The 27,114-nt window shown below is 37.9% G+C and overlaps 1 protein-coding gene across 5 annotated transcripts; it reads left to right on the forward strand.

The window, feature by feature from the left end:
• The first annotated feature begins 157 nt into the window (after positions 1 to 157).
• LOC306879769 (CYFIP-related Rac1 interactor A) lies at positions 158 to 25,727 on the forward strand. Of its 5 annotated transcripts, XM_079432950.1 has the most exons (13): positions 158 to 284; positions 15,381 to 15,434; positions 18,243 to 18,323; positions 18,783 to 18,862; positions 20,779 to 20,900; positions 21,019 to 21,124; positions 22,250 to 22,386; positions 22,511 to 22,588; positions 22,686 to 22,802; positions 24,167 to 24,246; positions 24,672 to 24,798; positions 24,895 to 24,965; positions 25,057 to 25,727. In XM_079432950.1, exons 4-13 carry the CDS (start codon positions 18,790 to 18,792, stop codon positions 25,118 to 25,120), a joined length of 975 nt encoding a protein of 324 aa, XP_079289076.1. In that variant the 5' UTR covers positions 158 to 284; positions 15,381 to 15,434; positions 18,243 to 18,323; positions 18,783 to 18,789; the 3' UTR covers positions 25,121 to 25,727. The 5 variants fall into 5 exon arrangements, with proteins under 5 accessions (XP_079289076.1, XP_079289079.1, XP_079289077.1 ...); XM_079432953.1 differs by lacking the exon at positions 18,783 to 18,862; XM_079432951.1 differs by lacking the exon at positions 18,243 to 18,323.
• Positions 25,728 to 27,114: the final 1,387 nt, after the last annotated feature.

Consider the following 27,114-nt stretch of genomic DNA (forward strand, 5'->3'; position numbering starts at 1 on the left):
GAATAATCATTCTCTGTTGTGGCAAACAGAAAGTCTTTTGTTAAAAGTATAAAAATCCTGCATGTGCATTGAACGGACTTTTATTTTGAAGATTTGCCTCTGAGTTGGCCATTTTGAATCGGAGCGCCTGTAGCTGTGTTCACGCGGCTGGCTCCATAGTAATACCCAGTACTCTCAGACTGACTGCAGCTGAAGGAAAGTGAAGGTGGGGCTGCCCGGGGGTACAGTCCGTAGAGTTGACAGAAGTGAAATCCCTGGAAAAACTGTATTTGCGGAAATTATTGGTAAGCATAACACGACTATATAACGGTGTCTAGCTTACTTAAAATAGTGGGAAAAGCTTTCATTCGTTCACAAGCTTGTAATAGTTAGCGCTCGAGCAAAAAGAGTGCGTTCCAGCTCTCTGTCAAACGTCTCGATCTTCCCAGAGCCGCAGGAAGTGTAACTCCAGTTCACTGTAGAAAAAGTGAATCTTATCCTTGTTTCAGCAAACCTGAATTAGTAAAACAAAGTTATGTTGTTTCTATTTTACAGAAACAAGAATATGTATTATTTAAACCTCAGTCAGAACTGTTTTTATCGAAGAGAGATGCGTTAGTAACGTTAAGTTAGTCCTCAGTGATTTATTCGGTGTGTTTCTGCGACAACGTTATAACGTCACAGATTTGTTATGCATCTATACTAAGTTTGTGTACGTTTTCATCTGTTTGGTTTACGAGCTTGCTGGTATTTTAGAGTGAATCCCACCCTTGAGTTGTCAGTTGGTGTTTAACTGCCAACGGTTAAGTTATCTGCTTGCTGTTTATTCAGAAGCACGTTTGTATCTGATTTGACATCTCAGGCTTTTAAATATAAATTATGGTCTCAAAGTAATGCATAATTCATGTGTGTTTTGTCAAAGATGTAGACTGCTGACACAGTTTAATCCAAGTACAGTTGATTTAAATGATCAGTTACTAATAGCATTGTGCAGGAAAGCAATTAACGTTGCTTTAGGTTACTTTGAACTAAGCGAGTCTGCTAAATGGAAGATTATTTCCCCTTTAGACGGCTGCTTTGTACTGATTTTTTTTTGCATACAGGTTTTCATTTTCTTCTGTATTTGGACATTTAAATCTCCAAAATGCTAGCATTCCAGACATACACTAGTAGATGTAGGCCTATACAGTTGCATTTCTCAGGATAAAGGTTGTTTCAAAGTGCTAAGCTGGCAAAGAGAAGCTCCAGGTTGTTATTGTCAACTTCAGGCCACAACAGCTGTGCCTTTACTGACACTCAGGAGACTGGGAAACTTAAATCCCACTCATTGGATCCTGTACAGGGACACTCCAGTTAGGAGGACACCTCCATGGTTTAAAGTGTATCTTTAAATTGTTGAGATGCTTCTCTTCTAGTTTCTTTAGTGCTTCAGTTTTTGTGCTTCTCTGGACAGCCGGAGAGTTTCTTGATTTATTATTGTTTTCCCAGATCAGTTGTGAAATGCTGCCTGCTGCCAGACGGATGGCGACAGCTGCGGTGCTCTGCATGCTGGTTGAGCCTCTGGGTATGGCTTTGCACCATATCTTTTGAAATGACAAGGATCTTATTTCAGGGTAGTTTGACCAGTATCCCATCCTGACAGAGTTTTCATTGTGGTTAGAAAAGCACAGAAGCATCTGGAGATTGATAATGGCGTAGTTTTTGTGGACAAGTACTTCCTCTTACAGGAATATTACCTTGCAAGATTAACTAAATTCCTTTTAGTTTTTCTCTGATTATAGACTGCTGGCCTAAGCCTTTTTGTGCTTAGATTGATCAGTCTGCATCTGAACAGAACAATATTTCAGGCCTAATTTAGCTTGCATTTCACTGCACATGAGCTGCATTCGTTTTCAAGCCCATTCGTGCTGAGTAGCTAATTGATTGGTCTGAGTCATTTAGCTTTTTCAGGTTTTGATAGGCATCTCATGCCATGCTGAGTATTGTAGCAGAGTATGCGAAAAATCACGAAAGGGAGTGCAAATGCTTGTAGTGAATGTGCAGCATTTTGGCAGTGTGTAAATACATTGTGTGTCGTCCAAAAGGCCTCCGCTGCCTCATCCAGCTGGCAACAAGGCATGTGTAAAATCACTTGTTAATCCACAGAGGTCGTTTGTCTGTTCAATACAGTGCATGTGTAGCAGCAAAACAGGATGCACTTTTAGTTGTCCAGGGTTTTCTACGTTTAATTGGATTAGTCTACTCAAGATTTGTCAAGCTTTCAAAGCTGATTACATGATTCAGCAGTATATTGTTATCATTACAACATGAAAAAATTAGGGATGCACTGTATCGTATTGGTTATTGGAAGAGATTTTTGTAATTTAAGGTATTGGTTGATAATAGACATTTCCTATTAGCTAATTTTCTCTATATTTACATTTAGATTACATTTGCTGCTCACTGAAAAACTTAATTCAAATCTTTAAAATCACTAATAATTGAATAGCCGTTAAATGTAAACTTTTATATTGTGATCATTTATTTTAATTAATGAGATTTCCAGTTCTCCACTGCTGTTTAATTCTAAATTAGTTGCATTGCATTTCTTTAGTTTGTATTTAAAAGTTGGCTGAATGACAATGTGGTTGAGTTATAATAGATATAAACCTTTTCTCATTTTTGGATGAGGCCACCTCACTCAGTTTGGTATCATATGACTTATTGTTTTTGTACAAGTGGATCTGCAGTTCAATTACTGGATTTGTTGGCTTGAAGCAGATGGACTCTTAGACTCATAATATGCTTAGTAACTGAGCTTTAATAAACCCTCACATATTTCTGTGTGTTTGTTAGATTTAACTAATACAAAAAAAAAAAATCCAGAGGCCTGATTTGATTTGCATGGTTATTATTCAGCATGCATGATGCATTAATATTGACAAGAAGTAGACGTAAATTGCTTTCCTGGGTCTTAACTTTGATGTCTTTAAATGTTCTATATTGTGCAACACCGGTGTGATGTTTTCTGTTGTTCACTTTCGACAAACTTCCTGCTAGTTTTACACTTTTATTTCTCCCAGAGTCGTCTGTGCTGAGGTTAATCACAGGGGAAGTAGCTTATTTGAAATGCAATGATTGTAGAAACCACTGGTAATATTTTTACATAATTAAGTAGGATTTTTGTGAAAGCTTGTAGCTGTACTGTTGTGCCTGAGAACAGAAGCATGGTTTTGCTAGCTGCAGGCGATCGTGTAGGTGATAACTCTGTACTGTGAGTTGGAGTGTTACCAGACCTGACTCCTCAGCTGGCATTTGAACTTGACTGTAACCTTGGCCTTCTGAGTTGTCTGGCTCTTCTCAGTGATGCTACTTTTTCATTTAATTGAGCAGCTGCTGGAATTTAGATTTATGGTGTTTTTGTCCATGGTAACAGTCTGTGAAAGCACTATGAATGAAATGTATCAGCCCAGATAGTCTTTCTCCCTCTCCCTCTCGCTTTCTGTCTTTAATTTGGACTCACTTGTTGAAATTTTTGTAACCTGGTCCTTGCTTCACTGTTTATTTGTTGCTTTCTATTTATCTTAAATAAATTATTATTTAATAATATCTATTACTACTATTTAGTAGAATGCACGTAATACTACTACTACTTACTACTACTGTTGAAAAATAATAAAACTATATTTTTTTAAGAAATTATCACAAAATATTTTTATTTTAATAGTCAATCCCCTTTATTTGCCAAAAAGTTAAATGTTTAATTTTCATTAATTAAAATATAAATTAAATCAATGTTTTATGCCTTCATCTGATAACCAGTAAAATTTAAATACACAACACAGAATTTCTGAGGGGGGAAAAAAACATTTCATAAGGCTCCTTTTTACAAGATGTAAAATAAGTCTCTGATATCCCCAGAGTGTGTATGTGAAGTTTTAGCTCAAAATACCCCACAGATAATTTTTTATAGCTTGTTAAAATTGCCACTTTTAGGGTGTTAGACAAAACGCTCTGTATTTGAGTATGTTGCTTTAATGCAAATGAGCTGGTGCAAATGACCGTGCATCCCTAATCCACACCAGACACGACGCAACAGAATCAATCAAATATCACAGCCAATCAGAAGCGTGTGTGGGCAGGCTGTCTCTGGAAGCGCACTGCACTCGCAACGAAATGGATACGTTTATAATCGAATTCCTAAATATTAAAGCTTTTTAACGTCATTAAATGTACATACTGAGTGACTGATTACATCTCTGTTATGGAATACACTCATTGGTTCTCAGTGAGTTCACAGTTTCAACAGACATTTATGCTTTTTAATTTATTTTCAAGATCTGAGGTAAACAATCTGTTGTTGGTTTTAGTATGGTTATAAGGTCACACAAAATTATATTTAAACTCATATTAGACACGTTTAGCTCTGAATAAAGCACCTAATCACCTGAGATTTTCTACTGTCATATAGTTTGTATGTAGGGTTGGGTACCGTAACCCGGTACCAATATGGCACCTATGTAACCGGTATGTACTAGAACTGAATCAGAATGCAGATATCGGTGCCTCATTTTGGTGCCATGCCTGAGCGATCAATCAAAATATTTGTACTTTGTTTCTCCAAAACGAATGTAAAAAGCATCATCACCGGCACCGCATGTGAAAAATAATTTCCAGACTGAGAAAATGCACGTGAACTCAAGTCAGAAAGCTCTAATAATACAAGTCCAACAAATCTTTGTAGTAACGCGAGTGTGCTGTTTTCACATTCCGACTTAAAAACACAACTTGGGAAATGAGAGCATTCGAGAAGCGCGTGAATGCAGAAATTACACTTGCTCTGACGGCAGCAGGTAGCCTTCCATTAACTAGCTAAGCTAAACATGCTTGTAACAAAGTTCGTAGATTCGGGAAGAAGGAGGCGGGAACCGGCAAATATTTAAGGATTTAATAATCAAAATCCTTCCGGAGCTCCTCCGTGGGACTCGAGACCGGTGAGTGTCGCAGGTGTCGCTCATTATCATTAACTCCACCGGCCTCGCTCCGTTCCCACGGCTCTCGGCCCCGCCCCACTCACCACATACCCCCATCGCCCCTCGCAGGCCGGGGGGTACCCTCGAGACTGCGCTCTACTCCCCCCCCCCCCCCCCCTCTCCTTCCTGGGGGGGACCCGTCAGGGCGGCCGCGGCGTACCTGGGGGTACGGACAGACGAGGCGAGAGAAAAGGAGACGGAAGGATGAGGAGTGACAGAGACGAGAGAGGGGAGAGAGGAAAAAAAAAAATTCGGTCCGGTTCCCGGACACACTGCTGGTTGGTCCTCAACCAGCTGAGAGGCTCTCACTCGCGGTGCCATGCGATGGTACTGGACCTCTTTGGTGGACGGCTCGACGCTCCGCCTCCTGGCGGACGGCGATGGCTCCTCCGGTCGAGGGCAGCCGGCAGCGAGTCCCCCATTCCCTGCTCCTCCCCATCATGGCGGATGGCAGCAGGCTACGGCCACTCGGCGAATGGCGCCGACTCCTCCGCTCCCTCTCGGACGGCAGCCCCCCTCCTCGACCCAGGAGCACGGCAGCGAGTCTTCCGTCCCACCTGACGTTCCATCGCTCCAGCACCACCGTCGCCTCGGGCAGCCAGCGGCCGTCCCCGCTACTCCCTGCTGCCCGATCTCCTCAGCACCGCGATCCCCCTCAGCAGCGAGGGCTCTCTGACAGCGTGTCCCTCCTTCCTCCCGGGTTTCGGCACCAATGTAACAAAGTTCGTAGATTCGGGAAGAAGGAGGCGGGAACCGGCAAACATTTAAGGATTTAATAATCAAAATAAACAAACGTAAAAGTACAGTTTGTCAACACAAAAGCGCGTTCTGTGTGAATGGCACCCGCACTGAGGATCTATAACAGAGAACGACGCCTAGCCATATGAGCGCGTCACACGTGAACGGTTAATCACGTGCGCAGACATGCGGTTGGATCGTTCATTTCTCTTTACTATGTTATCATTGGCATATTGTCAAAGTGTCTAATTCTAACGCCTGGTAATATTTATATTCAAAACCGCGATTCCTCGATTTATAAAAAACAAAATAGTGGCAAAGTATTACATTTGAATTAATCGATAAAATCAGACAAATTGCCCAGCTCTAGTATTTGCTATTGACTGTTCAAATGGGGAGTTTTGCACATTGTGTGTGTGTGTGTGTGTGTGTGTGTGAGAGAGAGAGACAGGGTCACATCACAGTGGAGTCAGCTTTCTTAATCGCGGCTTGTGTGCAAACACATACAAGCATCATCACTGGGTCTGTCACGTGACTCCGTTTCCCTTTCGGGCTTGAACTGATGGTAAAACTAAGGACATTATTAACTGTCTTTACATTAATTTTGAAAGATGAAGCTCACGATTATGGAAAGGGGCGTTTCATTTCCGACGAGTGCTTGCGGTGTTCGGCCAATCAGAATGCACTGGCCAATCAGAGCAGACTGCGCTTGTTGGAAGGAGGGACTTTGTAGAAAACGACGCGTTTGAGAGAGGCGGGGCATAGAGGACCTACAATAATGTACAGTATTTGAAAAATGTGTTTTTTGAACATTAAAGCATGTCAACGTATTCTGTTACACCAAATACACAAACTAATGATCTTTTAAAAAAGCATCATATCATCCCTTTAATTAAATCACATCCTCAGCAATTTGATAATCATACTAAAATTGCAGTTCTTGGTTTTATTTTGATTAATCATGCAGTTCTATTTGTAAGACAATCATTACAGGCTTAAATTATGCTCGAAGGGCAGTGAAGACCCGCTCTCCCCATGTACTCTGCGACATGAATCTTTGTATTTTAGTGCCTTTGAGATGCTGAGATCATAGAACAGAAGTGCTATTCAGACCATAAGCCGGCTGTAAGAAGAATTGTATGCTTCTTGAGGCCTACACACTTTGACAAGCTACGGAGATTGTCTCTGAATACCAAACCCCCATCAGTTTACGCACTGAGGCTGTTTTGTGTTTTCCACACTCTTTATATGCCCGATAATCTAAAATGCCAAGAACGTTGGCTAGATGAAGTTTTTCCTACTTAAGTGAAGAAAAGCCATTATCTGAACAGGGCTCGCAAAATTTCTAAATCCCTGGTAGCCCTTCGGGCAGGTGCTCTTCAGATTTTGGTAGCCCGAAAATGTATTTAACTAGCCCAAATAAAATAAAGACCATACATGTCAATCAAAAACATTTTCAAAACACAAATATCAATGAATATCAAGGAAAGAGTTTTATTTTACTATTTGCAAGGTATCTGCAGAATTCTTAATTTAAGGCAATTTGAAAAATTATTTCTTATACCATTTAACGTATTTAAAAATGTCTAAGGCCTTAAAAACTCTTCAATTTAGTTGTATCAAATTTAAGGACCCGTGGGAGCAATGTTCCCTCTAATTTTCTTTCTTGCTGAGCAAAACTTTTCTCTATTGGGCAGACATTTCGGGCACCTGAGCAAAAGCATTCTTTTGAATGCTTTTTGAAAAAGAGCGCGGTCCCGCGCACGCTCCGCTTAGAGGGAACATTGCGTGGGAGCCCTGTATTTTAAGGTAGCCCGTCGGGCAGGGCAGTGATACATTTTGGTAGCCCGACTGGAAAACACAATAGCCCCGGGATGTCGGGCTAGCGATTTTGTGAGCCCTGCTGAATAATCTAAATTTCTTCAGACACTATAAATATTCATACTGTTAGGACCAGAGGTTCATCTGTGGTGTCTGAATGGGATGTGTTGTTTTGGAAGTGTTGCTCCACCCCTCATGACCCTATTGAGCATAGTGTTACGGCAGAGGAAGCAAGGTAGCCATTGTGGCAGTGTTTGTCACCCTGCCTCTTGCCACATTGCCCGCCCACCAATGCCCATGTAGGGGCAAAAATCAGCCATCCTCCTTCAAGCCTCAGTCACATTTCCTGCAGCCCGAGGGAAGTACAGTTCTCTTAACCCAATTTTAGGTTTGCTGTCCTCCATAGTCATAACAGAGAGGTCTTTAAAAATGGATGAAACTATGAGGTCTCGCCCTGTGGTGTCTCTGTTATGTTATATAGGGTGGAGCAGCCCTTGTGCCTTTTAGCCTTTTATGCTCTTTACAAGTCTCTTGGTTGAAGAAATCAAAGCCTTTTATTATGACAGGCTCTTTAGTCTGTTAATGCAGAATTTCACATCTGATGGTGTGTGTTCATTAAAGAAGTAGGTTTGAGTGCGCCTCACTGACCTTTCTGCACTAGGCTGGCACTAAATATTTTATTGTGCTTTAGACCACCCAGTGTAGTTAGCTTTAGAATCAAGTATCTACAAACACCAGTTCAGTTCAGTACAGTTATGGAGCGGATTTGTTAAAAAGCATCATTTAAAAATGTGATACAATTTGGGTTACAGTATGTGAAATTATATGCTGTTTAATTTAGGAGTTGAGGAAGTGTAGGTGTTCTGACAAATATATGAGGGTGTAGTGTAATTATCTAAAATAGACGTGGCTGGCAAAGTTAAAGACCACATCCATGACAACGAGTAACAGAAAGCCCTATAAAATCTGAAAAATAATTTCCCTCAAAATTCTTTACATTTAAATTTTTCTGGATTCTGTTTTAATTGTTTAATTAAATTGTAATAATCAAGTAGCAAGTCTAATCAATTGAATTTATAAAACTTAAACAATTTAGTAATTTCTTTGAATTTCTACATTACAGTAAGACCCTGTGAGTTTAAAACACTATCAAAATAGTGATAACCAAATGAAGGCATAAAATATTAACAATTTAGGGGCCGTTCGCATATCGTGCCTAAAAACGCGTGGAAAACGCTAGGCGCGCCGCTTACTCCTTTTTTCCAAAGCGCTCGGGCGGTTGCACTCCGATTTATTTATTTACTAAGAAAAGTAAAAAACGCTGCAGTGTTTGGGTGCACCCCATACTTCAAAAAAGCTGCTGAGGTTTCAAAGTAACGGAAAAGGTGAGGAAGCTGATTGGTTGGTTCTTGTCACACGACCTGCGGTGCGGTGCGCTTGCGGCATTCTGAAAAGTTGAGATGTTTTTATCTCGATGCGGCGCGGACGCGCCTGGAAAAAACATGTCGCACCGCAAACACGTTGCTTCCATTATGAGCGCACATACCGCGCGTCTACATTTGAAATAACGAACTTGAGCGCGCAAAAGACGCGATATGTGAACGGCCCCTTAATGCACCCTTTAAAATGTAATCAAATGAAAATGTAATGATTCCTTTTATTTTTTGCCATGCAAATGTTTTACAACATTTGTTAAAATTAAAATATGGAAGAAAAATTGTGAGATATTCCTTAATGAGTAAAGTTTTAATAACTTTTGACAAGTAGTTGTCAAGACCTGAGTTAGTTTGTGTGTATGATAAGATACCGCTCATTCACACAGAGACATGAAAAACATGCAGACTTCATATTTAAATGGTCTTTTTATGCTTTAATATTTACAGACACTAGCCTATTTCTCAATGTTAAGTGTACAGCCCTACTTTTGATTTAAATAATTATTTACTCATAAGTGTTATCTTAGAAATTATGCAAACAAGTTGCTAAAGTAATGAATTGAGATGGGGTGTATTTTTCTGATTCACAGTGTAACTGTTCCAGTACAATTGAATTGTTGATATCAAAAATTAACATTTGTTACTAGTGGAAATGCAATTGCTGATATCAAAAATAGCCATTGTTACTAGTAGAAATCTAATTCCTCATAGTAAAGTAAAAATTTAATTGTTGATATCAAGAATTCATATCCTGTGAAGGAATAAAAGTCAAAATGGCTTGCCATAAATGCGGTCAAGAGCTGCCTGGAACTATGTTCGCTGTGCGTTTCCCTGAAAATAATTGCACACCTTAGAACATTGGTCAGCCGATCAAATTCAAGCATTCAACGACCCCGTAGTATAATTATAAATAAAATTATATCGGCCACCATGCTTTCCAAGATATCGGCATTGGCTGTCAAAAAACCCATATCGGTCGACCACTATTACATATATATAGGGCCCTATGATTTCCGTGATGCGGAAAACGCGGACGGAATCACGGAATTTACACATGAAAACGGAATTCTCGGAATCGCACGGAATATGCATGTATTTTGTTGACATATTAAATAAATTTTTTTTTTACCTCTTTCTCATTTTTTCAGTTTAAAACAACAAACGTAGAAAGGTCTCTACCTAAACCGTGGCCAAATGGCATTGTTAAACATGTTGCCTAGTAACCATACGTCCTTACGTTCCCGCGCAAGGAAAAAAATGTCGAAGCCAGTGGCTCCTGATAAGATTGGTGTGGTTTGGAATTGGTAAAATGTTCTTGGAAATAAATATGATCAGAATATCAACGTGTCTAATTAACGCACTGTAAAGATGTGCTCACTTTACACAGAGTGTGCGTGATCGTGTAATCGAAAGCGAAAGTGAACTGCGAGCGCTCATTCAAATGTGATTTCACTTATTAATAGCGCGAAAATTATATACAATATTAGAATATTTGCGGGAGCGGGACACACACGTTGTGGGAGTGGGCGGTAATGGCCAGACACTCAGCGGGAGCGGCTCAAGAAAACTCTAGGCTGCACATCAACACACGCTAAGTTTTTTTCGCACTACCCCATCTCCACCCCAATTATTTGTGCCGTTTCGTTCTGTGACAGCACATATAGGACAATTTTGAATGTAATATGACTGTTTATTTGTTGTAATATTGACATATTAATTGACTGTAATATGTCTTTGTGTTGGCATTTGCGTTGTTTCAATGTTTCTGTCTCCCTGCAGCATGGTTACAATTATTCTTTAATTTAATATTCATCAACCCTACTTTGTAACTGTTACCTTCATGTTACTGTTATTTTTGGCCAGAGATTTGGCTGAATTTTGAATGTGCTTTATTAACAGTTTAAATAAAAAAGCTGAATTGTGAGTTTGTGTAACTGAATTTTTAAAGGTCAATACTGCTTAGAAGTGAAAAGAAAACAAACAAATCCGAAAGAATCCGAAAGGGCTAAAAATAAATCCAAAAAAACGGAATTTGAAAAAAAAAATAAAACGGAATTTGAGAAAAAATCAAACGGATTTCATAGGGCCCTACATGTACAACAAGAATTAGACCTAGTTAATATTTGCACTTGCTGTACTGAAGCCATTGTAATTCACTGAGTTTCCTTCAGCTTTTTTGTCCATCTCCGTTTGTTTCCCATGGTGGTGTTGAAGTTTTACACTTCGTTGACTCTTCATGCATCTTAACCTCTGGATGAACTGCGGGGAGTGGCTTTTAAGAGCTTCTTGAATGGCTGATGTGTTGCCTTTATGTCTGGGTTAAAACACTTTGCCATGGCTCTGATGTGCAGAATGGATATCTGAAATTGATACCCGAAAGACACCTTTTCCTTCTTTAATAAAGTACTGCATGATGATAATCCTGAGCAGGTTTACATTTGCTTTTTTCCATCTATCCAAAATCAAGTGAACCATATCCCCAAATATATAGAAGTAAATGAATCTTGCCTCATGATTACAAGCAGATATTTTAGACACATGGTGATGTCATCGTATAAAAGGCCTGTCATTGCCTAGAGGTGCTACAATTTGATGATGAAGACATTGTTTTTGGGAAAGATCACCATCTGTTTCACCGCAATTGCTTCTGACTGTGCTACTAAACTGAAGTGGAATGATCAAATCAAGAAATCCGTTTTTTAGCCAGCAGCCACAGTTTGTCAACAGTCATGTTATGTTCTTGCAGTGGTATGATTGCTGTGACAGTATTAAACTAATCACACTTGTATACTTGTAGTTAGACTGCTATGTGTGCCACCCAAGTGAGAATGGGAACTGGGAGTTGTTTGCTTGAATATTTCATGCTGTCGGTCATTTGGCCTAGGTCGTTTGAAAAGCCCATCTGCCTCTTGCAGTCAGACAGTTTTGTCCTGGAGGTTAGCAGCTGGTCAGAGTCTAATGCTTTTAAAAATACGGGCTCAGCTCCTCAGAGTACTTGAAATTGAGCAATTTGGCGTTTGTATCGGAGCTCTTTTGTTTAAGACAACATATGATTTGAACTGAACTGGCTCATTTTAAAGGTCTTTTGAAAATATGTGCTTTCCTTATACATCTCTAGTGTCTGTACTGCTTTTGATGAACCAGTGTTATTTTAGTATCATTTATATACTAAGGTATTTGTTCATAGTTTGAAAATTTTGAAGATTTGAAACAGTAACAACACCGGGATAAACATGATTTGCTTCTTGATATTATTGTCTGGTGTTGAGTGAGTCATCACTATTTTTGACCCATTTTTCCTGAAGATTTTATATCTGTGTAGCCTATATCTGCTGAATAAGATTATAGTACTTCATAGAAAACCTTAAAGCTAATAGCGTGGATGAAAAACCACATGTTGCAGTTTTGATTTCGTAGAGTCTTTAAACTCCTTTTCCTGTGTACATGGGGAAACTTTTGCTTTCTAAAAAGTAATGCCAAGCATGTGATGTAATATTATGATGTACTTATCCAAAAATGTGATCTAGTTTTGATCATCTTAAAACCTTTCATGCTAGGTTCAGCCAAAAATGACGCGACTTCTCTGCAGACTTCGCTTCCTCCTTGATTCTAGGTCAGGACATGGTGTTCATCATCCGTACTGCCGTTGCCTCAGAGGAAAGCTGTTACTCAAATGTGCTTCGCTATGCAATAACCCCCGAGTTGTCATGGAGATTGTTGTCATCCTGGCAGATGTATGCATGCATACATGTGTGTAGCAGCCCAGCTTTTTGGAAAGTATGTTTTATCTCCGTTTCTTACTTCAGTTTACTCAATCTTTAGATTTTTGCATGTTGCAGAGATTCTCATATTTCAATAACTGAGCGGAAATATTCAATTCAAACGCAGATAATCTGAGAGCCGGCACTCTGCCTGCTTCATCCTTTCAGTTTAATCTCAAATGATAGCTGCTATCCAGCATAGAGCAGCTTGTGTTATTGGGGTCACTGGAAAATTCCACTGCGAGTTCTGAAAAACATGATTATTCTCTGGGAATTCTCTTTTCCTGATTCCAATACCTGGACCTGCTGAGAGGGACATACCACAGATAAAATATCCTCATGCTATTTCGGCCCAGATCATCACACGCTAAAGATCCTACCAAGATACTGTGAATTTCTTGGTGCAGATCTCTGATTCGAAAGCGCTGTAGAATTTATCTAACATGCTGTTCAGAAATTCCACTGGGTCTGCAGAGCGTGTAGAAGACAGGCGTACAGTGATGTCTTTAGTGAGGGAAAGGTGCAGAGACAGAGGAGGGAAGGGAAGACCACTCATCCGGCTCACGCGTCGAGTAGCCGAATGCCCATATAAGGGCTTGTGACTCCATGGCAGAGTCCCTGTGGGGTATGTTCATGCCCTGTCCTCAGGTTTGAGGGGGGGGAGGGGAGTGTGAGCACTATGCACACTGACAGATGGGAGTCGAGCCAGAGGGAGGTAGTTCTTTATCTCCCTCTCTGTCTGTTAGAAGGTCTGGCTTTATTAACACTGTTGCGATGCGTGAGGGCAGAAGAGGGCGATGTATTAATTGGGATCGCTGATCTTAATCTTCTAGAAGGAAACGCCGTCCGGTAGTACCACTGTGTGCTGAAGGGGGAAAGCTCATTTCAAGCTTCTCTGGGGAAAAAAGGTCAACACATGTTGATATCAGCTCGTCTTTTGTCAGCGCAGCTCAATAGAGAGCTGCTTTGTGGATGACTTTATCATGAAGGCAGCTTCCTTTTTCCTTGACAAATGGATTGTTAATTTGGTAGCTTAAGGGCGTTTGTGTGACAAGTTTTTTGCTTTCGTCATGATCATTCTTTGCATGAATGCCTAGTGTTTGTTGTTTGAATGTTTTTTTCCTTTTCCATATGGTTGAAGATGTAAGCACTTGTCTATGATGTGTTAAAATACTTATTTTAATTAACCAACGAAGGCCATACTATGCAGAACATTTCTGTAGAAACATTGCTGTCATTTGCATGTGAGCCTCTTTAGAGAAAGTGTCTCTGCTGGTTCCTGCCCTCCAGAGTGTTTTTGGGTTGCCATTAGTTGCATTTAGCTGGAATGTCTCTAGATATTTAATACCCCAGTTAACATGAAACAGCTGTAAAGTGCATTTTAAATCTGATAGTGAGCTATCCACAATGAAATACACTGAATAGACTGATTACTATGTCATTGTTTATATGTGTATAATCATTATATATATATATATATATATATATATATATATATATATATATATATATATATATATATATATATATATATATATATATATATATGGGGTAAAGTAGTGGCATAAAGACAAACAAAATATTCAAAACCTATTTTTGAAAGTATATAGCTCATATTGCAATTTTTGTTGAAGTGACATGTTCCCACAACCAAAACTGATACAGTCATGCTCTTTATATTGTTGTTATTGTCTTTAAAAAAAAAAAAAAATCACAAAATTAGTTACTTAAACAGGTAGTTAAGTATAGCCAGTTGTAGTCATCATATGTATTTGTGTTAAAAAATGACTGGGATAAATAATGTGAGCTAGTTTAAAAAGGTAAACAATTAAAATATTTATTATTATTATTAATATTTGAAATAAAATGATATATCTACTTTTATAATTATACCTGTAAAGTGCACATTTAAAAAAGTTTTTTAACAGGTATGCAGAAAATAGATGTTTTTAGTTTTCTGTTATTCTGTTCACATTAAACAATATGAAATTTTAAAATAGATTATTTTTTTAAATATATTTGATACATAATATATTTGTGTTTAATGTTATCATAATAAAAAAAGACACTAACCACTTCACAATATGGAGATAATATATGCATATATTATGCCCTGTATGTGTTAAATTTTGCTGTTGAACTATAGTGTAGTTTTAAGAGCATATCTGTATTTATTCCTGCTGTGCTACGTAAAGTTGCAAAAGAAGTGGCACAGCAATACTAGATCCCAGTATAAACACCTACATAATGAGAATGATCTTTGGCGCAGCTCACTTGCAGTGTAACAAGCATTTTGAATTACTTTGAATAACTTTGAAATCCTGTGTGACCTTACACTCAAAACATGTTATATTACACTAAACATTGGATTTTGTTTTTCTGTCTAGAAAATTTAACGAGAGCTTAACCCAAAATGTTCAACATTTCCTGAGTATTTGCTTTGCTGATTTTTTTATTGCATTTCAGCCATAACACATAACCAATAAACCTTTACTTTTGAAATGAGCATCTCTATGAAATGTTTAAACCTCAGGTTTAAAGAAAGAAGTTCATATTTTATGCCATTTGATTGGTTTGATTTTTCCCATTAAACACAACTTGACAGATTTGCTGCTCTGTCTTCTATTTTTCAGAATCAAGAAGAAGTGGATGATCTAAAAGGAAGCATACGTTCTCCTCCAGAAAAGGTAACACTGAGGCATCCTGTTGATTATGGCAATATCAGATTTATAGTTATATCTCATTTCGATTAGGCTTGTTTGCAGTGTCAGCATAGGTTCAATTAACTCTGCTCCTCTTGCCACAGTATGTAGCATTTCCTTTTTGTGTAAGCAAATGAGCTTAGAAACACAGTCAGACATTATTACAATAAACACAACTACTGTAAACTCTGATTGAGAGCTGTGGTTTTCATACTCCACAAAGCAGGAAGTGTTGTGTAGGCCGGTGCCTCTCGTAACATGAGGATTTGATAAACACAAACACGGTCACTGTGGGAACCCCATTAGGAAGTGAATAAACCAGTAATTTGTGAAGTTGTAAATATTGCGGCTGTATGCTAGACCTGAACAAGAACAATCTCTGTTTAAGCCCAGCCGAGATGCAAAAGTTCATTTACTGCTCTGTTTATGAGCTGCTCAGCAGGCAGAGGCTAACAGAGGTCTTTTCAGCCATGGATAAAGTGGATTATTGTTTGGCTCGCATGGCCTCTAATTGCAGCATACATGGTTTAATTGCGAAGCACAGAAGCTTTTGATTTGATCTAATTCCAGTAGCCATGGGGGTCTTAACGGTATTGTATGTACATCCAGTGCAGGGCTGAACTTAAAGGGATAGTTCACCCAAAAATAAACATTCGGTCAGCTTGTTATTCCAAACCTATATTAATTCCTCTGTTTTGCAGAACATAAAACCTTTTGAAAAATGATATGTCCATACAATGGATATCAATGGGCTCCACCATAAAACACATGCAGCTAGTACTAATATCATTATTAAAATTAGTCTGTTTGGTCTTACTCTATTTTCTTTAAACAGGAAGTTGTTTTGTGTGACACTCCCTCACCAACTTTCCTGGTTACTCCGGTTTAAAACATCCACTCGTGCCCCTCATCACACTACACCTTTTTTCGTACTAGCTCTCTAAAGCGTGTAAGAACACTTGTGAAAGGTTTGTCAAGGAACAAGGTTTTCATTACACTGCCAAGGACCCTCCAGCATTTTTACACCATAAGGTCACCCCATTACCAATGCAGGTCAAGGCCTATGTGTGTGCATGTGTTTTGAGATGCATTTGTAATGGGTTTTTTATATGTAGTATGTGGGCAGTGTGCTGGATTTGTGCGTGTCGTGCTGTGATGATTCATTCTGTATAATGAATAGAGTTCATAGTGAAGGACACACATGCACGCTCACACAGACATGGCTTAGAAATGGGCTGAATGTTCTGTGCCCGCTTTGTTTCACAGCCACCAGAGTGACAGTTTCTCATGCTTTTGCAAGTGCAGTTGTTCCGATGGTTGGAGCACTTTATGTTTGACAGGAAGCTCGTTTGAATCGCCTGCACTCATGTGTGGTGGTTAACCACATACAGCAGAAACGGTATTGTCTTCACATCCTCTTGCACATAAGAGCATCTGGAGGATCACACTGACTTGTGGATGCAACCTTGAGGTCGCAGTTTTTATTCTGTTTGCATTTTTGTATGTTTTTATTTTTTGTTTTTTTTTGGTGACTTATTAAATGTGCTACACACTCAACCACCAATTAATTATTTATATATTCTAGCTGAGATTCATGAAAGTGCCAAAAATTGTTACCACTTCAATACATCTGCTGTTAGAAGCTATTGTTATCGTGTGCAATTGCTCCCTCTGCGGGAGCAGTGAAGAATCACATGCACTGCATGCATTTTAAAGTCACCATGAAATCAAAATTTGACAGTTTAAAAATAATAATGGGTTTAATCTATTTAAGAATGTGCAGTTATAACTTTTAATGATTATTTAGCATAGCCGGTTGGCCATAGCCATATCAGTAACTATACTCAGTAAAGTGTTTTAAAACAGCTCTTATAATCTCATTTGAAATATCATATCAGCATATCAGAGCATTTCAACTATTTTATCCTCTGGCTGAGAGTACATATGAGAAGGGCTAAGTGAAACTGACCTACGAGGAAGAAAACCAGTATCTCCTATTTGCTATTACCAGCATATTCTTTTTATCTGCTAGTTATGTGCCAATTTAGATTACTTAGATTCTCTAGAACATCAGTGTTAAACAAGTATATTAAAGTTCTAATTGCAGCTCTTATCATTTTTGCTTTGACCTGTAATGAAGTCACTGTTTATTGGTGATTTTAAGGTTTCTGAATTAGATTTTTCTTTTCTTTTTTTATTTAGTTGACAAGGACATTGTACATTAATAAAACATTCCTGTAAATGTACCAGAATTAGCCAAAGGCTATTTTTTTATCCGTAGTCCTCTAAAGTCATCCTAAAGAAAATGTTAATTAAAATACATACTAGAAAATGTAATAATTACACAATACAAATCATACAGTAGTCTATTGAAAACAATAAGATCAATTAAACAATGCAATGCAAAAAATATACAAAAAATAATAGGATAGCTAGCAGATATAAAATTCTAGTGTTGACAAATCTGAGTGAGTACTAATTAACCAATTCTTCAATTGAACCCTAAATAAAGCATATATGTCTAGATCTCTTATAGTTGTCAGAATAGTATTCCATTCTTGTGCAGCTTTGACAGAAAAAGCAGACTGACTAAAATTACTTCGTCTAAGCGGTAATACAGTCTCCTCTTAATGCGCCTCTTGTAGAGCGATAATCAGTTGATCTAATACGAACTAACTGACCAAGAGGGGGAGAAGATAAACCATAAATAATTTTATACATTTGCATACTTAATTATGTATATTTAATCATTTTATTTCATGCAATTGTTTCTTATCGTTATATCTTGATTAGGTTTCGCTGGAATGGGTAATCTTCTAAAAGTCCTTACAAGGGAAATAGAAAACTATCCACATTTTTTCCTGGACTTTGAAAGTAAGTTTTGAGAAGAGGTGGAGTCTGGGGTTGGCAAGACTCTATAACCAGCTGTTTTTTTCCCCAGCAGTGGCAGGAGGAGCTGGACTGACAGTCTCAAAGCTCTTATAAGACAGCTTTCCCTCGTTTTCCCTGAAAGTTTATGCTTCCTGATATCCAGAGCTGAAGCTTTGTCTAAAGTGTGTCCTGCGAATTAACTAGAAGAAAAGTGCTGATTTCTCAGTGATTTCTTCAAGTAAAAAGGAAACGCAAAAACAGTTCAGATTCAATTTTGAATTATTTCCATGTTTGCCATGAGAAGTTGAGGGAATTCTGTGTTTAGGAGCATGAGACTTTGCAGAATCACTCTTCAACGCTCAGTGTGACATCCTGTGATTTTATTGTCTTTGACGTTCAACACCTTTCTCTTTTCTGTCTTTCTACCTTTTCCCTCTTTCTCTTCTTGCTTTTCTGTTTCAGAAACCAAATGGGGAATCTGTTAAAAGTGCTCACTTGCACAGAGCTTGATCAGGGGCCAAACTTTTTCCTTGACTTTGAAAGTGAGCAGAGCTTTTGCCTGGCCTGGTGTCTGTCACTTTTTCCAGCTACTAACGTTTTGCAAGTACCATTGTCAGAATTGCCCTTGCAAATCTACTCGTCACAACGCAACAGCAAAACAGAGTTTCACAATGCTTTTGCATATGCAAATACTTTGTGCAAATGAGTTTGAGCGGGCAAGTAGTTAGGATATTTTATCTTTTTTATATGCCATCTTTAATTCTAAGAACTCAAATTGCAAATACAAAGATATTTAAATCTTTTCTTGAAAATCTAAAAAAACAAAAAAAAAAAACTCAATCTGATTTGTTGTTGGCAAATGTGCATGACTTGACAATCAGTATTTGTAACTAGCCACATATCCAATATGGCTAGGTATGTCTATGTAGCATGATACTTTCTCTGAAAATGATCTCCTTACTTTTTGCTGCTTCTGCTTGTTCTATTATATTTTTCCAATCTATGTTTGTCTCATTCTGAAATCTCAGCTCTTTCGATCCTTTACCTATATACTTATTCTGTAAACTTTGAAATCCTCTCACTAAACATTGGATTTAGTTTTTCTGTCTAGAAAATTTAAAGAGAGCTTTACCCAAAATGTTCAACATTTCCTGAGTATTTGCTTTGCTGATTTTTTGATTGCATTTCAGCCATAACACATAACCAATAAACCTTTACTTTTGAAATGAGCATCTGTATGAAATGTTGAAATATCGGGGAACCTCTGGTTTAAAGAAAGAAAATGATTTTTCATATGAAAATATCACCTCATTTATTTGTTTGTTTGTTGTGATTATACATTGCTCCTAAAAATATTTGAGTGCTTAAAGGAACACTCCTCTTTTTTTGGAAGTAGGCTCATTTTACAACTCCCTTAGAGTTAAACACTTGAGTTTTACCGTTTTTGAATCCATTTAGCCGATCTCCGGGTCTGGCAGTAGCACTTTTAACGTAGCTTAGCATAGATCATTGAATCGGATTAGACCATTAGCGTTCGGTCATCAAAAATGACCAAAGAGTTTCGATAATTTTCCTATTTAAAGCTTGACTCTTCTGTAGTTACATTGTGTACTAAGACCGACGGAAAATGAAAATTTGCAATTTTCTAGGCTGATATCATTGCGCCTGCTGCATCCATGGTATGGCAGCAAAGTTCCTTGATTATTACGCCGGAATGAGAGTATAGTTCCTAGCCATATCGGCCTAGAAAATCGCAACTTTTAATTTTCCTTCAGTCTCAGTACACGAAGTAACTACAGAAGAGTAGAGTACAGAATTTTTTTGCGAGTTGCTGATGGTCTAATCCGATGATTCAATGATCTATGCTAAGCTAAGCTAAAAGTGCTACTGCCAGACCCGGAGATCGGCTAAATGGATTCAAAAACGGTAAAACTCAACTGTTTAACTCTAGGGGAGTTGTAAAATTTCCAAAAAAAGTGGAGTGTTCCTTTAAGCTTCAATTTAAAGTATGAATGTCATTACATTACATTACATTAGATAACAAAATATCAAATCAAGTGGCATTTATTTTGAAGAAAAATAACATTAACTCACATTTGAAGCAAAACATTTCACCAGAAGTTCATGTGGTTTTAAACTCCAAAGCAATTGATCTGCTGATCAAAATTGACATGTTTGGTCACTTTCTGGTTGTCAAGTTTGGTGGTGGTTGGGTGTTGAACTGGAGACTAACCAAAAAAAATAATGACTTCATACATGCATTTTACTTCACTACTAAAAATTGTGTTGTCGGAAAAAAGGCTGTAATTTGGAAAATTGGAAATGAAGATCTGAGCTCTATAGCTCTGTTCTCTGGTTTGCAGTTGACACTTGGTTTGATATGATATCTAATGCTGTGAAATGCATTGCATGTAATAACTAGTGGTTGGCAGTGCGTAATGTAGTTTATTTGTGTCAGATGCACAACCGACAGACTGTGAGCGAGAGGTGTGGAACCAGGTGAATGCTGTTCTCCAGGAGTCAGAGAGCATCCTGTCCGGCCTGCAAGCCTACAAGGGGGCGGGCCAGGAAATAAGAGATGTACGTATGATTAATAGTTCCGCTTTGGCTTTGTGGGTCAATCAGTTGTATTTAATGGCATTTTGTGGAGTATATTTCTAATGCCAGATTAAATCATGTGACTTGTTTGACATTTTAGGCAATACAGAATCCTAATGACATGCTGCTTCAGGAGAGGGCGTGGAACTCTGTGTGTCCCCTTGTCATCCGCCTAAAGAAGTTCTATGCTTTTTCATTGAAACTAGGTACACTATTCATATATAATTACTAGAGGTGTAACGGTTCACCAAATTCACGGTTCGATTCGATATGATACAGTGGTGTCACGGTTCGGTAAATTTCGATACGGGGGGCGGGGTAATTGGTTACGTCGCAGTGTTAGAAATATTTCTGTTTTAAAACATGAAGGTAAGCCAATGGATATCACACAAGCACACAAACTTTGTGCAATATTTATGCCGGTGAACATCTTAATCTCAGTCAATTCACTATAAGCAGAAAGTGAAAGTAAAAATGGAATAATGGAGTAATGACGGAGCTTTCGGCATTTGATGCCGCTTATTCTCTCAGAGACAAATCTACTTCAACATATGCTGATAATGGTATAGCCGTTTTCATTTATTCCCTTAATATTTCTCTTGTGGCCCGTACATAGTGAAAAAAAAAAGTGAGAAGAAACGTATTTCGTGTTGCTTTTGAAAATCGGTGCTTGAAATAAAAGCTTTTTATTTCATTGATTTTTATTGATGACTGCAGTGTTAATATTTTAATTATAGGACTATAATTTAGCCTATTGTATAGCCTATTAGACCTGTTGAGGAGTAAATAGCCTAATCTTTTCCTCGCAGCGTGTCAGTTATGTGGTAATTATTGCAGGGCAAATTAATTGTAATTTTAATTTAATAATAAAAGTAACCTCATAATAGCCTAATAATAAGTCTAATAAAAATAAGAATGTAACAGGCCTACATTAATTGGAAATGCCAAATCCTCTTAATATTGCCAATAATTGATGTTTTTGACAATATCTCTGGCTATCGTTGATACAAGATCATCGTATTTCGACACACCACAGCAAGGGGAGGTTATCACTGGAAGACAGCACGTTGCCTGTTATGTTATTTGGGCTGCCTTGTTGAGCGCAGTGGCACTGAGAACATTTATATTTCACACACTTTAAGCTCTTTTATTTTCCAAACGTAATAGGGATTACACCGGCATACCGAACCGAAAGCCTCGTACCGAACGGTTCAATACGAATACGTGTATCGTTACGCCCCTAATAATTACATATGTCCACACATTTTCTCCTTAATGCGTAAAAACGTAATGTAAGCTCTGCATCTGCTTTCTTCTTCTCTTCCATGTAGAGGAAGCACTGCAGAGCCTTTTGGAGTCCCTGACGTGTCCGCCGTACACTCCCACTCAGCACCTGGAAAGGGAGCAGGCCCTCGCTAAACAGTTCGCTGAAATCCTGCATTTCACTCTCCGCTTTGATGAGCTTAAGGTGCCAGCTGCTTCACTGCTTTTGTCATGCACCTATTTTCATATTAGGGGAGTTTAAAAAATAAGAGGAAATGTATTGATTGCCACAGCAAATTCCTTTTTCAATTTATTTAACATTTATTTAGATGAGGATTCCAGCTATCCAGAATGACTTCAGCTACTACAGAAGAACAATCAGTCGAAACAGATTAAACAACATGAATGTAAGTGCAGGAACCTGAGATAAAAAGAATATTGTACACACCCTTGTGTTCATTTCTATATATTCATGTGTGTGTATGTGTGTTTTTCTCTATCAAGCTTGAAATTGAAAATGAAGTCAATAATGAAATGGCAAATAGAATGTCTCTGTTCTATGCTGAAGCCACTCCTATGCTGAAGACCCTGAGCACAGCAACGACAAACTTTGTGACAGAGGTACTGCTTGTTTCTACAGTAGTAATTTTAGCACTTTAATTCCCATCAAATATACTGTAGAAAAGTAATAGTTTGGGAACAGTTATTTATTTATTTATTTTTTGAAAGAATTTAAAGGGGTCATATGACACTGCTAAAATGAACATTATTTTGTGTATTTGGTGTAATGTAATGTGTTTATGCGTTTTAAGGTTCAAAAAACATTATTTTCCACATACGGTACATTGTTGCTTCTCTATACCCTGCCTTTCTGAAACGCGTCAATCTTTACAAAGCTCATCGTTCTGAGAAGCAAGACGTGCTCTGATTGGCCAGCTATCCAGTGCATTGTGATTGGCCGAATACCTCAAGTGTGAGACGGAAATGTTATGCCCCTTACCGTAATGTGATGCTGTGTCCCGGCGTGACGACACAAAAACAATAAAACCCATTATAAACAAGGCATTTATTGCATCCAGTGGGGATATAATTACTGATGTCGTTGCATTGCATCGCACCGTGTAAACATTACCATGCCTACATTTGTGATCAGAGAAACAACAACAGCAATCTCTACACTGCTCAAAACTCGCGTAGTCAGTAGCAGAAACGTACTTACAGGCTGTGAGTCAGAAGCGCCAGACTGTTCTTGCAAAGTTGGAATTGCCCCACTTTATAGAAACAGCCTTTGTGCAAGCCAGCACTGTAGGCTACTCTTCCAGGTTCAGGAAATGAGTAAAATGAGCTGCACAGTGCACACATTCTAGTATTTGGGTTGAACTGTTCTGGAACAGTGTTGTAAATACGACTTAACCACTGATTTCTAGTTGTGTCCTCTTTTGGAAGCCCAAACAAAATACTTTCACTTTCACAACGAAACACAGCATCTCCACAACATGGCGCCAGCGGCAGCAACAATACTACAGTGAGAATAATAGTTCCGCCGCCTTTCATTGGGCGGTGTTATGCAAATCTTCCCACACATGACGTAGACATGTGGGGGCGTGTTTAAATGAGCCATTTTAGGGAGATGTGGCAGAGTCTTAACTTTTATAAAGAATCTCTCTTTGGTTTTGAGGCTTTAGTCTTTGCAACTTCAGGGATCTTATCTATGCACAATCAGCTTGTAACACTCCAAAGAGAAGGGAAAACTTATAATCGCATCATATGACCCCTTTAATAGTTTTATTCTGCACAGATGCGCTAAATTAATACTAGGGGAATTATTTTTTTAAATTGTAGTAATATTTCACAATAATATTGCTTTACTGTGTTTTACTGTAGCATTCATTGAAGAGGTTTTTGAAAGGATAGTGTATGATAATCAATAAGCTACATGCATTGTAATTTTTGAGTGATTTATTCCTTTCATTCTTTCTCTGTAGAATAAGACATTACCTCTTGAGAACACCACAGACTGCCTGAGCACTATGGCAAGTGTATGCAAGGTCATGCTAGAGACACCGTAAGTACTCGGGCTGTACACTTCATATATGCCTTAACAGATGCCTTCAAAACAATCATGGGAAATTTATTCTGAAATGTTGTAGTTTGATTTTAAAATGCTCAAATATTTTAATGGGTAGACCGCTATTTGGGCATTCTTGTGTACAATAATAACTTGCTGATAACATCAATCTGTCCGCTGAAGGAAACCACTAGTGTGAGTCTTTGCATAATAACAGTTTCCTATGGGACATGGGCCTTCCTTATGGGGGCTAAACTAACTGAAATTGCAGAATGGTTTGAACATTCTGGAGACATTTGTACACTTAATTGTTTAACAGTCAAGTATGCTTTTTTTATTGACTAATCATTGATGACTGTGGAGTGCCTGTCTTGAAGTGTATTATTGTGGCATTATGCTCAATCTTTTTCCTCTGCTAACAGAGAATACACAAGTCGATTCAACAGTGAAGACACACTTCTGTTTTGTATGAGGGTGATGGTGGGGGTTATTATCCTCTACGATCATGTGCATCCAAACGGTGCCTTCAACAAATCCTCAAAAATCGATGTAAGGCTACATTCTCATTTTCTCAATCACCCAAAACTTTTTTGAATGAGTTTAAAATGGCTTTTTTCCCCATAATGTGATATACACTTTCTCTAGATGAAAGGATGCATTAAAGTCTTAAAAGATCAGCCCGCAGATAATGTTGAAGGTCTCCTTAATGCCCTCAAGTAAGTTTTCTTTCCTGTTCTTAAAAAAAAAAAAAAAGATGCTACAGCTTGTTTCAAAAATCATAAAATCTTTTTTTATTTTCCTCCAAAGGTTCACCACAAAACACCTGAATGATGAGTCCACTCCAAAAAATATCAGAACAATGCTACAGTAATGGTTTTAAGTGAAGCGGGTCAATATTCTGACCTTAGAAGATGTATATGTTTACATTTATTTAAGGACTTGATGTTAATACTTGGGTGTATTTACATAATCATTCCCTCCAAGTTACTGCAATGTAAAGAAAGCAGACCTTTATTCTAAACAAACTGCCTATACTGTCGACAGAAGCACAAATGAATAAAAACCAAGCAGCCTTATGAAAATTCATGAAAAAAAATTAATCATTTACAGTTTTGCTTTCAAATGAATAACTATGATCATGTTAACCAAAGGGGCTGATGCATTGGTTGTGAATTACAGTGAAATCCTATTGGCTAAAGTGTAGCCAATATTGAATGAGTAGTGTGGGATGGTTGTGCTTTTGTATTTTGTAATGATGAGAAAAGACAGTTTATAAAAATGCCATAATGTGATGTAACCATTTTTTTCTTTTTCAATTTTCTCCCAAATCTGTGGTTTGGCTGACGGTGGCAATATCAGCTTTTATTTTTGTTATTATGTGACGTGTGTTCTTTGTCTTTGTGCCTATTTGTTTCTAACACATTCGATACTCATCAATACAGCTTTAAAATCTGAAATAAAATTCACATTTTCATTATATTTTTGATTTATATTTGTGATTAATCTTCTCCCAGATAGAAAAAAAAATGGTCACTAATTTGAAGTCCTGCAGTAATATTTCAGGTAGCAACGTGTGGGTTTTTACACCTTTAATGTCCATTAACTAAAAGACATCAAAGAGTTTGTAAGATTTAAAAAAAAAAAATAATAATTAATACTTTTATTTAGCGATGATGCGCTAAATTGATTAACTGATCAGTAAAGACCTTCAAATTATTTTCAAAAGAATCCTGTTCTTTTGAACATTCTATTTATCAGAGAATGCAGAAAAATATATCAGTTTCCAAAAAAAAAAAAACAATTAAGCTGCACAATTGTTTTCAACAATGATTATAAGAAATGTTTCTTGAGCAGCAAATCAGCATATTAGAAGGATTTCTGAAGGATCGTGTGACACTGAAGACTGAATGGCTGCTGAATAATTCAGCTTTACTATCACAGGAATCAATTACATTTCAAAATACATTCAAATAGAGAACAGCTATTTGTAATATTGCGCAATATTGCAGTTTTAACTATTTTTGATCAAACAAACGCAGCCTTGGTGAGCAAAAGAGACTTCTTATAAGAAACATTTAAAAATCTTACCAATCTTGCAGCTTTCTAAATCTAACTTGACTAGAGAACCAAAACTTTGTAAGGACTCCGTTTAAAGTAGTAATTCCTGAGTACTGCAATTCACATTCATAATGTTACAACACTGGATGGCAGTGTTTCACCATGTTTCAGCATCATTTCAGCCCAAACAGGGTAAGCAAGCACAACATATTTTTTTCATATTCACTTTTATAATAGCAACCACTTTAATATTAATTACAGAAGATCATCAGAATCTTCTAGCAGAAATGTAGTTTTATTAGACTTTTCTCTAAGTCGTGACATATCCCAGTACACACGATTCAGCCTACATGATATCTGCATGATTCACGTTCTTATGAAACTCATAAATGCGGGCTCTGAATGCATGTTCATGTATTGGATGACTAGCCAGTTAAAGTGCTAATGTGTTTTTCTAACAGCTCAGAGCCACTAGAGGGTGAACTGAGAGCCATGAAAACAGGCCCTCCTCTATGCAGCGCTACAGCAAATGGGATTAGAAAATCCCATCTTTCTTAGTGGTCTCCCACTCTGGTCTTTAGATCAGGTCTGAAAACCTTCCTTCCATCTCTGTAACCATTAGAAGTAATCAGTTTTATAATAGTCTCTCAAATACAGTGCAGGCTGTGGTTAACGATCCTGTCATGAGGGTGTGTAATGTGTGTCCAGTGGTACGTATTTATTGAATATTTATTGTGAGGTGTAAAATCTTTCCCTGATTACGAGCCTCGAGATATGAATAAAATTAAAGTGAAATGATCCTTACCA

This window comes from Barbus barbus, assembly GCF_936440315.1.
Source record: "Barbus barbus genome assembly, chromosome: 14".
In the NCBI taxonomy this organism is placed as follows: Eukaryota; Metazoa; Chordata; class Actinopteri; order Cypriniformes; family Cyprinidae; genus Barbus; species Barbus barbus.